This window comes from Diadema setosum, chromosome 5 (genome assembly GCF_964275005.1).
Source record: "Diadema setosum chromosome 5, eeDiaSeto1, whole genome shotgun sequence".
Classification (NCBI taxonomy): domain Eukaryota; kingdom Metazoa; phylum Echinodermata; class Echinoidea; order Diadematoida; family Diadematidae; genus Diadema; species Diadema setosum.
In genome coordinates, this window is record NC_092689.1 from 2,730,769 (window position 1) to 2,743,620 (window position 12,852).

A 12,852-nucleotide genomic window follows, 5' to 3' on the forward strand; every position below is an offset into this window, starting at 1 on the left:
TATTGCATAAAAGATGAGACCAAACGTAAGTCAGTAAATCAAACGTAAGTTTCTGAACACTCGATTCTGATTAGCTGGTACCTGAGTTAGGTTTAATTTCTGACTGGCGTTTAATTGCATCTTCTTATGCAGTAGGGCCCAAATCAGCAGTGCAACAGTGCAACAGTGAGAGGGGAGTAATACAACGTACCTCCAAATCCCTGGGACTGATGCCCGCCAGTGAGATGTTGCGGTCCAGAGTGGCCAGCTCCCTGGGTGTGTAGGTGGCCTCATCACACTGGATGACCATCTCCCCTCGCAGGCAGAAGGAGTGGATGGAGGAATGACCGTGTTTCTTGGACAGCAAGTACTGGCACACGCGTCCCAAACCCTACACAGAGACACAGAGCACCGGTCAAAGACAGTGGCACTAGAGACCTGTGCCTACAATTTGATGCAGTTTTTGGTACCCCGGGGTGCCAAACAGAAATCTGCCAGTGTGTTTAATGATTTTTCTTTCTCTTTGTTAGCGCCATACCATGGGTTATCAGTAATGATTGACAGTTATTTTTAGTGATTTATGGAAGAAACTTTAGCTGAGCTCAACAGTGCAGCAGCACTACAACATCAGCGCAGCTCATCACACACACTACACCAATGATCTCAGCGTTGCATGCCAGACAGCAGCACCACTATATGTATTTTTTACCAGTCCATAGAAAACACAAAATGAGTAATTACGGGATGAGTTTGTGGTCTAAAATGACCTCATTATGAATGACTGCTCAAAATTGTAATGACATGATTCAAAAGAAAAGAAAGTAGTATCATAATAATTAATCATTACAATTACTATAACTATAAATCTCAAGAACATGAGATGGCGCAACACAATGCCGTAACCCAGGGAATCACAGTACCCCCAATGTACGGCATGGAGCATCATTTACAGGATGAAAGTTGGGAAGGACATGATAGAAATTACATTCATACCAGTACAGGGTGGGAATCAACCAAGTTCATTCTCAACATTCAAATTATGCCATCTCTGCATCTTAAACAGAGAATAGAGGTTAATAGCTCAATCCAGTTTGCTACCTTGCTATTGGGTTGGGCCATGCCATAGACAGGCAAGCCGGGCACTTTCCTAAAGTTGGACACACCCACGTCACGCTGGGAGCTGAGTACATCGAGACCAACGTAGTCATCAGCAACCTTGTGGGAAGGAAAGAAGAAAAGAATAACTTATAACATTTATTTATCTGTGTATGAGGCCCCAATATCAAGCTCGGCTTACTGGGGATCCTCCTGTATGGTACCTTGACTTTTTTGTTTATTATCATTATGTCTTCATTCTTTGTCGCAATGATTTGATTATCTGTAATGTGCAAAATCAGCCATAAATTATCATGAATCATGTGTTTATTTCTGAAAGTGATCAGAGTTGATTATATTGTGCCATACAGAAACAATAAAATGAAATGAAATGAAATGAAACATATATGACAAGGAATAGTGAGTGCGAACAGTTATATGTGAATCTCTGAGCATCCAAAACATCATAAATATCTTGGCACAGATTCAAAAATAATTCAAATATTCTGAAAAACACAGTGTACTGCAATGTTTCAAGAATTGTGAAAAATATATCATGCAGCAAAGGTAATGCTATAATTCCATCCCATAGAATTAAACCAGGTATTGGTATATTGGAAGCATTAACAAGATGAAAGCCTTTACTGGCACAACATCTAAACAAGTCTCTTACAAGACTAGCTGCTTCTTGCCTACAACCACTGGCAGAAATTCACAAGACAGACATATCACAATGATCACAATGATCGATACAATACAATAATTACATTTTCATAGCACTCTCGTGAACTATATAGCTGTTTCACAGCACTTTACACCACATCATCGTCTATGAAGCAACTGCTGTGTATGCATACATTCTAAATCTACTAAATTGAACATCAATATACAACATAATACTAAAGAAAAGTAAAAAAAACCCTCCATATAAGGCTGACAATTTATAACGAAGTGAAAGTTTTAGAAATTCATATGAATATACCTGACCCCTAAATGACAGAATGCGATCATATTTTAGCCTCAAATATCCTTCTAGCCATTTTGGTAGCAAACAAGATCTTTGAATGAAATTATGAAAACACACACAGAGATGGTCTAACGAAATATGGAAATGGCAGCTAGAGCTTAACACAATCTTTGTGTTTAAATGAAAAAACAAACACATAAACAAACACACACAGAAGATTTAATAAAATATGGCAGAAAGAGCCTTGAGTGGCAATACATATACTGTATACCACATATATTTAGCAAGTCTAATTTTTTGCAAATCTCAACTTCCCAACCCTTTTGTGAGTGGTTAAATTTGCAATCATGGAGTTCCGTACTGAATGGAGAAATGTTTGCATACACATCGCATTCATGTCCAGATCAGAGTAAATATTTTTGCGTGCTTTTAAATTTGTGAATAGCACCCGACTTGCGAAATTCACATACACACAAAAAAAAAATCTCATAAAATATTTGACATATGCAGTAAACTGCGACGTACCAGAAATCGTATCCCTCTTGTAACCAGGTCAGGTGATACAGTCCTCTCTGAGGTATTGAGTCGTGCGAGGGCCGAGAAGAGTTCTGAGTGCTGCCGCATCCAGGATGTGAATGTCTTGCAGAAACATCTCTTGAACTGATGTGGTTTTATAAAACGAAAAAGAAAAGCTGATGGTCCAAGCATTCCGGTACAGAAATATTGTCCCTGGGGTGCCAAAACCTCATATCTCAATTCGCATATCCTCAAACACCTTTGAACTCAATATTTTGATTATCAAAATACTGACCTGACATTCAAATCGTTACAATTATCAACTTAAGGTAATCCTAAACGATGTTTGTACATTATCCGATGTCAGCACTGATTTATTTTGCAAACTGAAAAATGTTCATAATTTTTGAGATGCAAGGTCTTGTAACCCCAGGGATGATATTTATTTTCTTTATCTGTCTTTTTTGTTTTATTTTCTTCTGTTTGTTTGTTTGTTTGCTTGCTTTTGTTTTTGTTTTGTTTTTTAAATCACTGAGCCCTCTTTGTTTGTCAGCACATTCTCTGGCATGACTTTCTGCCAAATCATGTGTCCTTTCATAATTGCTAAATATAACAACAGTCAAAAATAGGTGCAAAAAAAAAAACCTGCACAAGCACAGGGGGTAAATTTATTCCTCTGAACAGATAAACATAGTCCCAAACATTAGTATCAAATTCTAAAACAAGAATTTCCAATGATCTCCTGAAAAAAAAAAAAAAAAAAATCAAGGTCTATTACTCTAGCACTTTTAATATATACACTGACAAGCACTGATTAGAAATCAGAGGAAATACTCATCTTTCCTCGTACGTAAACAATGGAGAACTGCAAACTGCAAATCACTCTTTTCTATCATCAAATTGAGCATTTTCACAATTTTAGTCTCACCTGTTCATGCAAGTAGCCATTGAAGATGATCAGATAGCAATATCTTTCAAGGTAGGTTAATGCCTTCTGCATGTAGTACTCCCTCGCACTCTTGCCCTTCAGAACAGACACACACACACACAAACAAAGAGAAATATACAAACATACAAATGAAATTGTTCACTTTCAGTTATTTTAGGTAATGAAAGCTCTGGGGAAAAATGTGTTGTGTACGGACATCTGACAGGCATTGAGTATGACAACAATGTGCTCTGAGACAGTGAAATACCACAAGCTTGTTATTTGAAAAATTTTGTCATTTGTTGGTGTTGATGTTGTTTGCTTAACATCATGACATGATTAACTTCAATACCACCGAAAATCATGTCTAATCCATCCACATCCCCCTTCTGGAGGGATGCCACTCTAAAAATTGCTCCCCTAATTTGCACATCCTCCCTTTTTTCCAGAAAATGTCATCTGCTAATGATATTTGGCACTAATGCGGGCCGGTGAAACATCCTTGCCTGCCTCGAATGTTGTTCTCCCATTCCAACTCTCAGAGGTACTGTGCAATGCATTCCCGAGATCTCTGAGAGGAAATGGATTCAATGAAGTTTGAAATGAGGATGGTCTTTTCACTATTTTACAATACTTCTATTGATGATGGCGATGATGATAACAACAACAACAATAATAATAATGAAAATAATAATCATGGTGATAATAATGAAAATAATAATCATAATGATAATAATAGTAATAATAATAATAATAATGATAAGAAGAAGAAGAAGAAGAAGGAGGAGGAGGAGGAGGAGGAGAGCTAATGAAGAAGAATGAACAAGAAGAAGTACAGAAAGAGAAGTAAGAAGAGGAGGTCCATACTGCAATCTGGTAGTCTTCCTGCATTTCCTCCAGCTTCTGCTGACATTCAATGATCTTCTGTAAGATGTTGCCCATGTCAGCACAAAGGTTAAGGATGAAGTCCACCTGAATGAATACAGAAAAATTACAGCAATATTATTTTATAAAGCCTCCTGCAACTTCTAATAAAGCAACTTTACTCATTTAAAAGGTGGCGTTTCTGACTGTCTTTTCACTGTTTAAATTACAAATCAAGTTTTGCTTGGATGGAAAATACAGACACATGTTTTCAGGAAAATGCATGCAAGCATTATTTGTTTACCAGTACTCTACTTCAGTGTATATCATTTAGAAAGGGCCGTGCATGGTGTCCTGTGCCACTCTATCATAAATGATGTTTGAGCACACCTGGGGGGGGGGGGGGGGGAGGGGGGAGGGGGAGGGGGGGGGGGAGGAGACACCCTGACCACAACAACAAAGATTAAGTGACATCTCAACATACCCTGAGTAAGTCCTTGTTATGCACAGAACATACCTGGGTAATATTTTTGGTCTTTTGGCAAATGCTCGTCATACTTTGAAAGAGCCACACCAGCATCATTCACAAAACAAACGAATACGATTTGAAATGCCTCATTCTATGGCTGACTTTAATGAATGTGATTTCATAAGTTCATTTTTACTAATCACTTCTATTCATTCTCTTAGCGCATAAGAATCCACTTTCTGTTGGTTTAATTACCCCATTCAACAAATGCCTTTCATTACAGGCTACTCTCTTCATAGCACTGCTGTCCACTGAATTAATCTTAAAACAGTAGACCGCTATTAAAGTCATCTCGAGAAATCCGTTTTTTTTTTTTTTTTAAAGCTGTTCTTGTTTTTTGTTTTGTTTTGTTTTGTTTTGTTTTGTTTTTGTTTTGTTTTTTTTGGGGGGGGGGTTGCTTTGTTTTTGTTTTCATTTCTCATTTTCATTTTCTCATTTCAATATCTCATTTCAGTAGTCCAGAAGCACCAAGTGTTAGCATTACTCTTTCATCATCACCATGCAACTCATAAATCTCATAAATGGATTCTCTTTATTACCTGATAAATCAAGCATAACATGCTCCGCCCAATTCAATTGTTTTAATATCCAGGTTTGTCATTTTTTTCCTCTCATTTTCGCTTTGTCATTTTTCTCATTTATATTTTATGACGAAACTGTACAAACACAGAAAATTTAATTGCACGTATTTTTCAATAAAAACATTATCCCAGGCAAATATATCTACTGAATACATTAGTACTGGCTATTTGCTAGTACTGGCTGTGATGAGATGTGAGACAGACAGACAGATAGACAGACAGACGGACAACCCCAAAATATAATAATGTAAGGTTATTTTTCTAGTTGCTCTGCATGAAATCTCACCTCTTGCTTCCTTCGGTAGCCGTCGGGAAGGAGGCTACAAATTTTCATGACTGCCCAGAACTCTCCCTGCTCCAAATTGGCCGTCTGGTCACTGCAGGAGTAGTTACTATCACTGGCAAGAAAAAATTACCATAAGCGGAGGGCAAATGATTACGAGATGGCACGACTGACGAACAGAGCAATCTCTTGGATTGACACACACACACACACACACACACATACACACAAATTACAACGAACTGGGACAAAATGTTGGGGCAACCATAATCACCCATGATTGTCTACTCGTTCATTAGCTGCTGTTCATGGTATACGTCAAACTCCCCATTTGCATAATAGGCAGCACATATAACTGTGCGTCCAAGTTTAATACCTTCATTTTAAAGGCAAGCACACCACTCAAGTCTACTATGAATTCTAGCAGTCTCATTATGAGAGGCACTAGTGTTTTGGTCTCTCACGTTCAGAGAATTACGAGACAAATTCAGGAAGCAGACTCACCCCCCCCCCCCTCCCCCCCCCCCCCAAAAAAAAACCCAAAAAAACAGAGCTTTTAAGTATACTCCTTTTTTCCTGTTTTTAGTAATTCCTGTTGATGAAAGAAGTTTATATGAGTGTAAATGTGTGTGTGTGTGTGTGTGAGTGTATATATATATTATATACATATATATATATGAATACACACACACATTTACACTCATATGAAGAGCTTTATCGCAAAACAAGCTAATTACATTCTTAAAAAGTTGAGATATTTGAGATTAAAGCTGCTATAAAACAAAGAAAATAATAAGAAAATAAAGAATACCTGTAATCATAACTTCAACTTAAGTTCAAGAATATTTCTTGTTATGTTACAAGTGAGGTATCACTACATTTGGGCAAATAGTTTTAACAACAGCGCCCCTCAAAGCAGCCGATATTTGTATAGCATTTGCAATCAAATGGTTGAACATCTTCATTTGATGTACAGTACACTTTAGGATGGTATGGAAAAACACACTTATTGCACATGATACAACCCCTCCTTGTCACGAACTGCACTTCCATGCCACTACTTATAAATATCTAAATGAGGTAAACACTAGGTCAAAAACATTTAAAAGTAGTTAATTTCCACGAAACAACTTAATCTGTTAATCGTAACACTGCTATCACCCACATAGATTTGAAGCATTTTCTCAAATTTCTCCTTCATTATTGTTGCGGAAAACATCTCCATTCACGTGCAATATTTTCTTCCATGAATGTTTACTTACAAAATGTTTGATGTTTGCTGACGTGATTAGGTTTGCAGTGTTTCTGATCATTTCCCCTGATAACCTAGTATCAACCCCAACAGAAGTTGGCTAATCGTTACTTCAACTGATAATTAGGTCAACATGTCATGCCCTTCAATTCACACATACACTGTAAATACAAAATCAGGTTTTGAAATCTGCTATTTCTGTCTTTAGCAACACCAAGAAATAAATAAGCAAATAACTATTTTAAAAAAGGGCTGACTAGATGGACGCTGCACTTTCTACAAATTTGACTGTCATATTTGCAATTTTAGATTAACTTCAGCACACACAAGTTTGTTTGTCTGTTTTGAAAATAAAGAGGAATTGTAACAAAAGGTTACTGTCTTGTTGATCATATGCCATATCATCTCATATTCAGAGTTACCACAAAAAACGATTGAATTTATAAGTGCTATTCATTGTAAATTTCTGCATGTGAAAACAATTTGTAGCAAATGGAAAGACCAAAGAAATAAACATCATTCAGATAACATTTCCTTGACCACAATTCCACACATAGAAAGACTCAACACATAACGTCACTGAGGTGACAAGACCTTGTATCTCAAATCCAGGTGAAAATGGCTTTTTATATTATTAATGGTCAGATAATCAGAAACTGATGTTCTGTCCAGATCCTAGCTGTCTACCCCAAAAAATGAAGCCACCACAACATGTCAAAGGAAATGCTATCCCATTGTAGTGCTTTGGTTGCCATGTTGTTGTTGTTTTTTTTTTTGCTCGCCTGAACATTTGAAGGGACTGTACAGTACTGGTTGAGGTGGGGCTTCATGTTTTGAACATTCCTAAGTGAGATAATGAGAAACCTCTTATGAGATATGAAAGAGCATGTCATTTTAAGAAGGATTCAACGTTTATTTGATGAAAATTGGTTTTCAAATGGCTGAGATATCCCAAAAAGTGCTAATAATAAAAGGCGACATGCCACAACTTTATTAAGATCTTTGTTTCACCTTGTTTTTGGATATCTCGGCCATTTCAAAACCGATTTTCATCGAATAAACTTTTGATACCCCTTAGAACTGCATGCTCTTTGACATCTCATAGAGTGGTTTCTGAATATCTCGCAAAACGTTAAAAGCTAAATCCTCACCTCGACCAGAACCCTTTAACATTTTGTAGATATATAGTGAGGTTTCGTCGCTCCAGGGACAAAAACTGATTAAAAAAATGTACATAACTCATTACACTAAATATACCGATATGAGAAAATAATTTTTTAAAAATGTCATAAGGAAACAAAGAAAGGCTCAACATGCAAACTGTCGAATGGACAACATTGCTGCATTTGTCATGTTGCTTGGGAATACAGTAAACAAACATCTTCGGGATGTGATTACTTACTAAGCTTCTGCTCCAAACCCCCTCTGGTGCGCCATAATTAGGAGGCCGGCGGCCATGGCAAAAGTGGTTCTGCCTGCCCCCATGTGGCCGGTGAAAGCAATGGTCGGTAGGCGTTTTTCCTCATTATCAAACAGGGTCGGGACTTCCTGACAGTTAGAACAAACAAACAAACAAACACACAAACGTAAATACATGAAATGTCAATGTGAACAAACATATTGGCAGAGGGGATGCTAGTGAAATGCTGAGAAAAGGGCACTAATTATTCTAGACATTCAGTGCAGTCTACAACAATTTGTGCAAAAAAAACAACAACATAATTCTGTACATGGCAACATTCGGATCGCAAATGCTCAGATATGATGTTACCTTCAAACAGATATGACAATGTCATGCCTAAACTCAGGCACTAAAAGATTTACAAAAAACTAGAAATGTCGCTATGGCGACTGGTATGCCTCCGCCATAATGCATGAATCTCCTAATAGGTCTATAGTACATGTGGACAATGTGTGATTACATTTTCACAAAAATGTTTGTCACAAATGTGTTAAATGTTCACCTTCCTTGACCTAGGTTTAATTGGATGAATAGGAGAGCATGTATTTGGGGATTTAAGGAATTTAACTTGACTTTGACCCTTTCATAAGTTTATGCATTGAGTAATTTTCAAGGTATGGAGAAAAAATGCAATTTCTGTACTGAATAGTAAATTGTTACCATTTTCATCTGGCCTTTGACCCTAAAATTCATAAGAGAATCACTGTCAGGCAGAACATGCATAAATATGTACTAAGTTTCAAGATACATTTTTGTAACTTAAGCCACTACCGAGATATGGAGGAAGTTTGCTCAGCATTTTCACTTGATCTTTGACCTTTTGAGACATAATTGACACCCCCCATCAAAAAAAAAAAAAGTGCAGATATTATGCAACGAAAACAAACAAATTCTGTGGCAACATAAGCCGAGATTATCAGTGCATTATCCTTTCTTATTTCAAAGTACTCGTTATGCTCATCTCAAACAAATGGATAAAAAGGGAGATGGTCTGTAATCTTTTGTGAATTCGTTCAAATATTTTTCAATCAAAATATTACTGAACTGGTCATTATATCTATCATTTTTTTTTTAAATTACACTTTTGACAATTAAATCCTAGTATGAGACTGAGCAATAATTCACTGCAAGCAACTCAATGCATAGACAGCCAATGCCTCAATGGGCAGTACATGTAGGTCATCATTCTGGAAAGCTTGTCTATCAACTGAACAAACCTACAGCAGAACGGCGTATAAGGCTAGACTTTGACTTCAAAAAAAATGACAACAGGTCGGCGAGTTTTGCACATACAGAGTTTGCTATAAAACAGTGAACTTGATAGTAAAGACAGCAGCTAAGATTAGTTCATTAAAGAGGGTAACCTGATGCTCTTCAATTAGTTAACGGGCCTCACCACATGTTGAGGGGCTTCAGAGCCTTCACATTGCCTTCACTCTTGTACATTAGTGCATTATGATCTTGACGACTGGGCAACCACAATGTCAAAAATAGACTAGTATGGGCACTGTATTTATAACATGCCCCAAGCCATGATGTTGCTATAAACAGTGCAAGCAGTACAGCTGCCCGAAAACTAGCGTTTATCAAAACTCTCCAATTTCCCAACCCTCATTCTTCTCTCGCACACCATTCTGTAAGGGGAGTACACATCATTCAATTGCTCAATATAAAAGTAAACTTCTCTTGTGAGGTGAGGAAATTGTCTCAAAATGGAACATGCTCGTTTTATAAAAGTATATTTTAAAATATCTTACATTTACAAACCTATTCATGCTCTCACTATGACTTGATGATATAGATTCAATTTTGCATATTTTATTGACAGCACAAGACAGACCTTTATGCAGTTGAATTAGTAACAACTGTTCATGAACTCCATGAAGAGAAAACACCCAAAGTTGCCTCTTTTGTGTCACGAGATTACATTGCATTCAGTGTAAAAAAACATATACATCACAGGTAGTGCAATCAAGGGTAATGCGTGCAGAAATATCAAAGACTTCCATTTTGCTTTTGCGAAAGGTGACTTCCTCATAGCTATACAGCATTCATTAACAATCATCCAATGTTATCTCTTATCCTCACAGAAAAAAAAAAAAAGAAGTTCATTCCTTATCATTATGATAATAAAAAAAAATAATAATAAAAAACATGCTGGTGTCTATTCATGGAAACTGCATTAAGCATTAATTCATGGAAATAAGCCATTTCCTCACTCACCTCCTTGTAAGTGTCATGTTTTTGAAAACCACAACTTCTTCACGGAACGGAACCATGAACATTATAACATTTAATTATGCATTTTTCTTCTATTTTTAGCGCAAAGTTGTTTCACCTCCACTGAATCAATGAATATGACTGTCAAAGAGCACTGGCATTCAGTCATAAGCCGAAGATTGGACTTGGGTCTCAAAATATTTTGAAGACAGTAATTGACCTTCAAAAAATTCTTTGAACTTGTTGTTTCAGTTACTTATAATATTTATATCTATTTTACTGCGACTGAGCTAACACATTTCATGTAAACCCCTGGCAGCTGAGCATACAATCTTACAGGTGGGTTTTCCATCACTCAAGACTGGCAAAATATGTTCTGACATCACAGAGGGATAGCCCGTAGCATGCAGTTGCACTGACAAAGAACATGAAATGTAACCCAGTAGAGCCTCCTCAAGATTGAAGCTTGATAGCTTGTGATGAGGAGCCTACCCCAACTAAATTTTTCTGTCTGATGAGAATGAAACACAAATGGCTACATGTACATACTTGCAGACTGTGTAGCAGGATATACTGTGAAGTTGGGTAAGGGCCAAAGTTCTGTCTTTTGAGCATGTGGCATACTTAATGCAAAAAAAAAAAAAAAATGAATAAATAGATTTTTTTTTTTTAAGTCAGCTATCTTTATACAACGACACAGGACAAAAAACAGGTAAAAAGCAGGAAATATGTTAACATGGCTAAATGTAGATCCCACTTTAAAAGTTATGTGCTCAGTTATAGATCTCCTCAACAGAAAGAAGTTCACTCCAGAGCAAAGACTTACGTCATAATGCTAAAGAAACCAACTTTATGCCAACTTGCCAAAGGCAGCTATAATTCATTTTGGAGCAAGCAATACAATGGATGTCTGTACATTGGGCCCTTGCTAAAATGCCTCATTCAGCCATGCTGGAAAATATAACACGTAATGTCTGGTAACATACTCAAGGCGGATGGCTGTTGCCACGGTAACTGCACGGATTGTAAATTTGCACATTTCTGTAAATGTAAAAGTGCTCTGCTTAAAAACTTATTGGGATACAATGTTTTCTTTGGTTGCTCCATGTCTGGAATTTTCTTGCAATTCCACTTTGGCATTGTAACAACCTTGAAACCTTCAAATCTGAACTAAAGACCTATTTTTTCCCCAGCAACTTTGTGAATAATGTCAGACATACTGTGGGAGCCATGCGCCTTTGAATGTTCTATGGATAAATAGTGCATTATGACAGTGCTGTTCTTCATCATCATCATCACCATCATCGATATCATCATCATCATCACCGATATCATCATCATCATCGTCATCATCCTCATCCTCATCATCGTCATCGTCGTCATTGTCATCGTCATCGTCATCACCGCATCATCATCATCATCATCATCATCATCTCTGTGAATGGGAGGCCCTCCCCCCCCCCCTTCCTCCTCTATCCAGATGCTTGGGAGACTGACCTTGACAGCATTCAGCAGCATGTCCAGGGCCTGCTCCAGGTGGGTGTGGTCCAGTGAGAGGGGGATCCTGGTGTAGTATGCATTGGGCATGGAGACTGTGTGGAGACTGTACACCTCCATGGCGGTCTTGATGTGCTCCTCAAACTCCACGTGGCGCTGGTGGGGCTCGTCCGTCAGGTCCTCCACGTTGTCGTAGAAGTAGAAGCTGTTGTTCTGGCTGCACAGTGCATACTGCAAAACCTGGGGATCAGAGGGAAGGAATCACCAGTAGAAATAACTGTCAGAGCTACATAAAATTTTGAAAAAGAAAAAGTTCATGATACATCAATCAGATAGATCAAGGGACCTACATCATAAAATTTCACTATTTGTTTCTTCCTTAAAAGAGCAATGGTGGACAATATGCATGTATTTGCCAAGAACAATGTAAGACCAAATGCAAGAATGGCTACTTTCACATGAAAAATATTTCAAGACTATACAGTCACCAACGATCATCAAACAAAAAATACAAAGTCACCGCATTGTTGGCTGAGCAGTGCACCTTCATATAAGCCATTGTCCTACAGATCCAGGACCTTAATAACAAATTTTATATCTTATTAAATAAGAAAACTCAGGCAAAGTTCATCTGGCTAGTTGTAACATAAAGAACACAACCAATTCAGAATGCCAACCT

At 37.5% G+C, this 12,852-nt stretch overlaps 1 protein-coding gene across 1 annotated transcript in view; it reads right to left on the reverse strand.

The window, feature by feature from the left end:
* Window positions 1-12,852, reverse strand: part of LOC140228997 (paladin-like) — a 65,333-nt gene that overhangs the window by 13,891 nt on the left and 38,590 nt on the right. The window contains exons 5-12 of the mRNA XM_072309260.1: window positions 12,174-12,413; window positions 8,397-8,542; window positions 5,746-5,857; window positions 4,353-4,457; window positions 3,486-3,581; window positions 2,567-2,701; window positions 1,078-1,194; window positions 191-370 (exon numbers count right to left, since the gene is read on the reverse strand). Coding sequence (XP_072165361.1) covers window positions 191-370; window positions 1,078-1,194; window positions 2,567-2,701; window positions 3,486-3,581; window positions 4,353-4,457; window positions 5,746-5,857; window positions 8,397-8,542; window positions 12,174-12,413 — 1,131 coding nt within the window. The remainder of the gene's footprint in view (window positions 1-190; window positions 371-1,077; window positions 1,195-2,566; window positions 2,702-3,485; window positions 3,582-4,352; window positions 4,458-5,745; window positions 5,858-8,396; window positions 8,543-12,173; window positions 12,414-12,852) is intronic.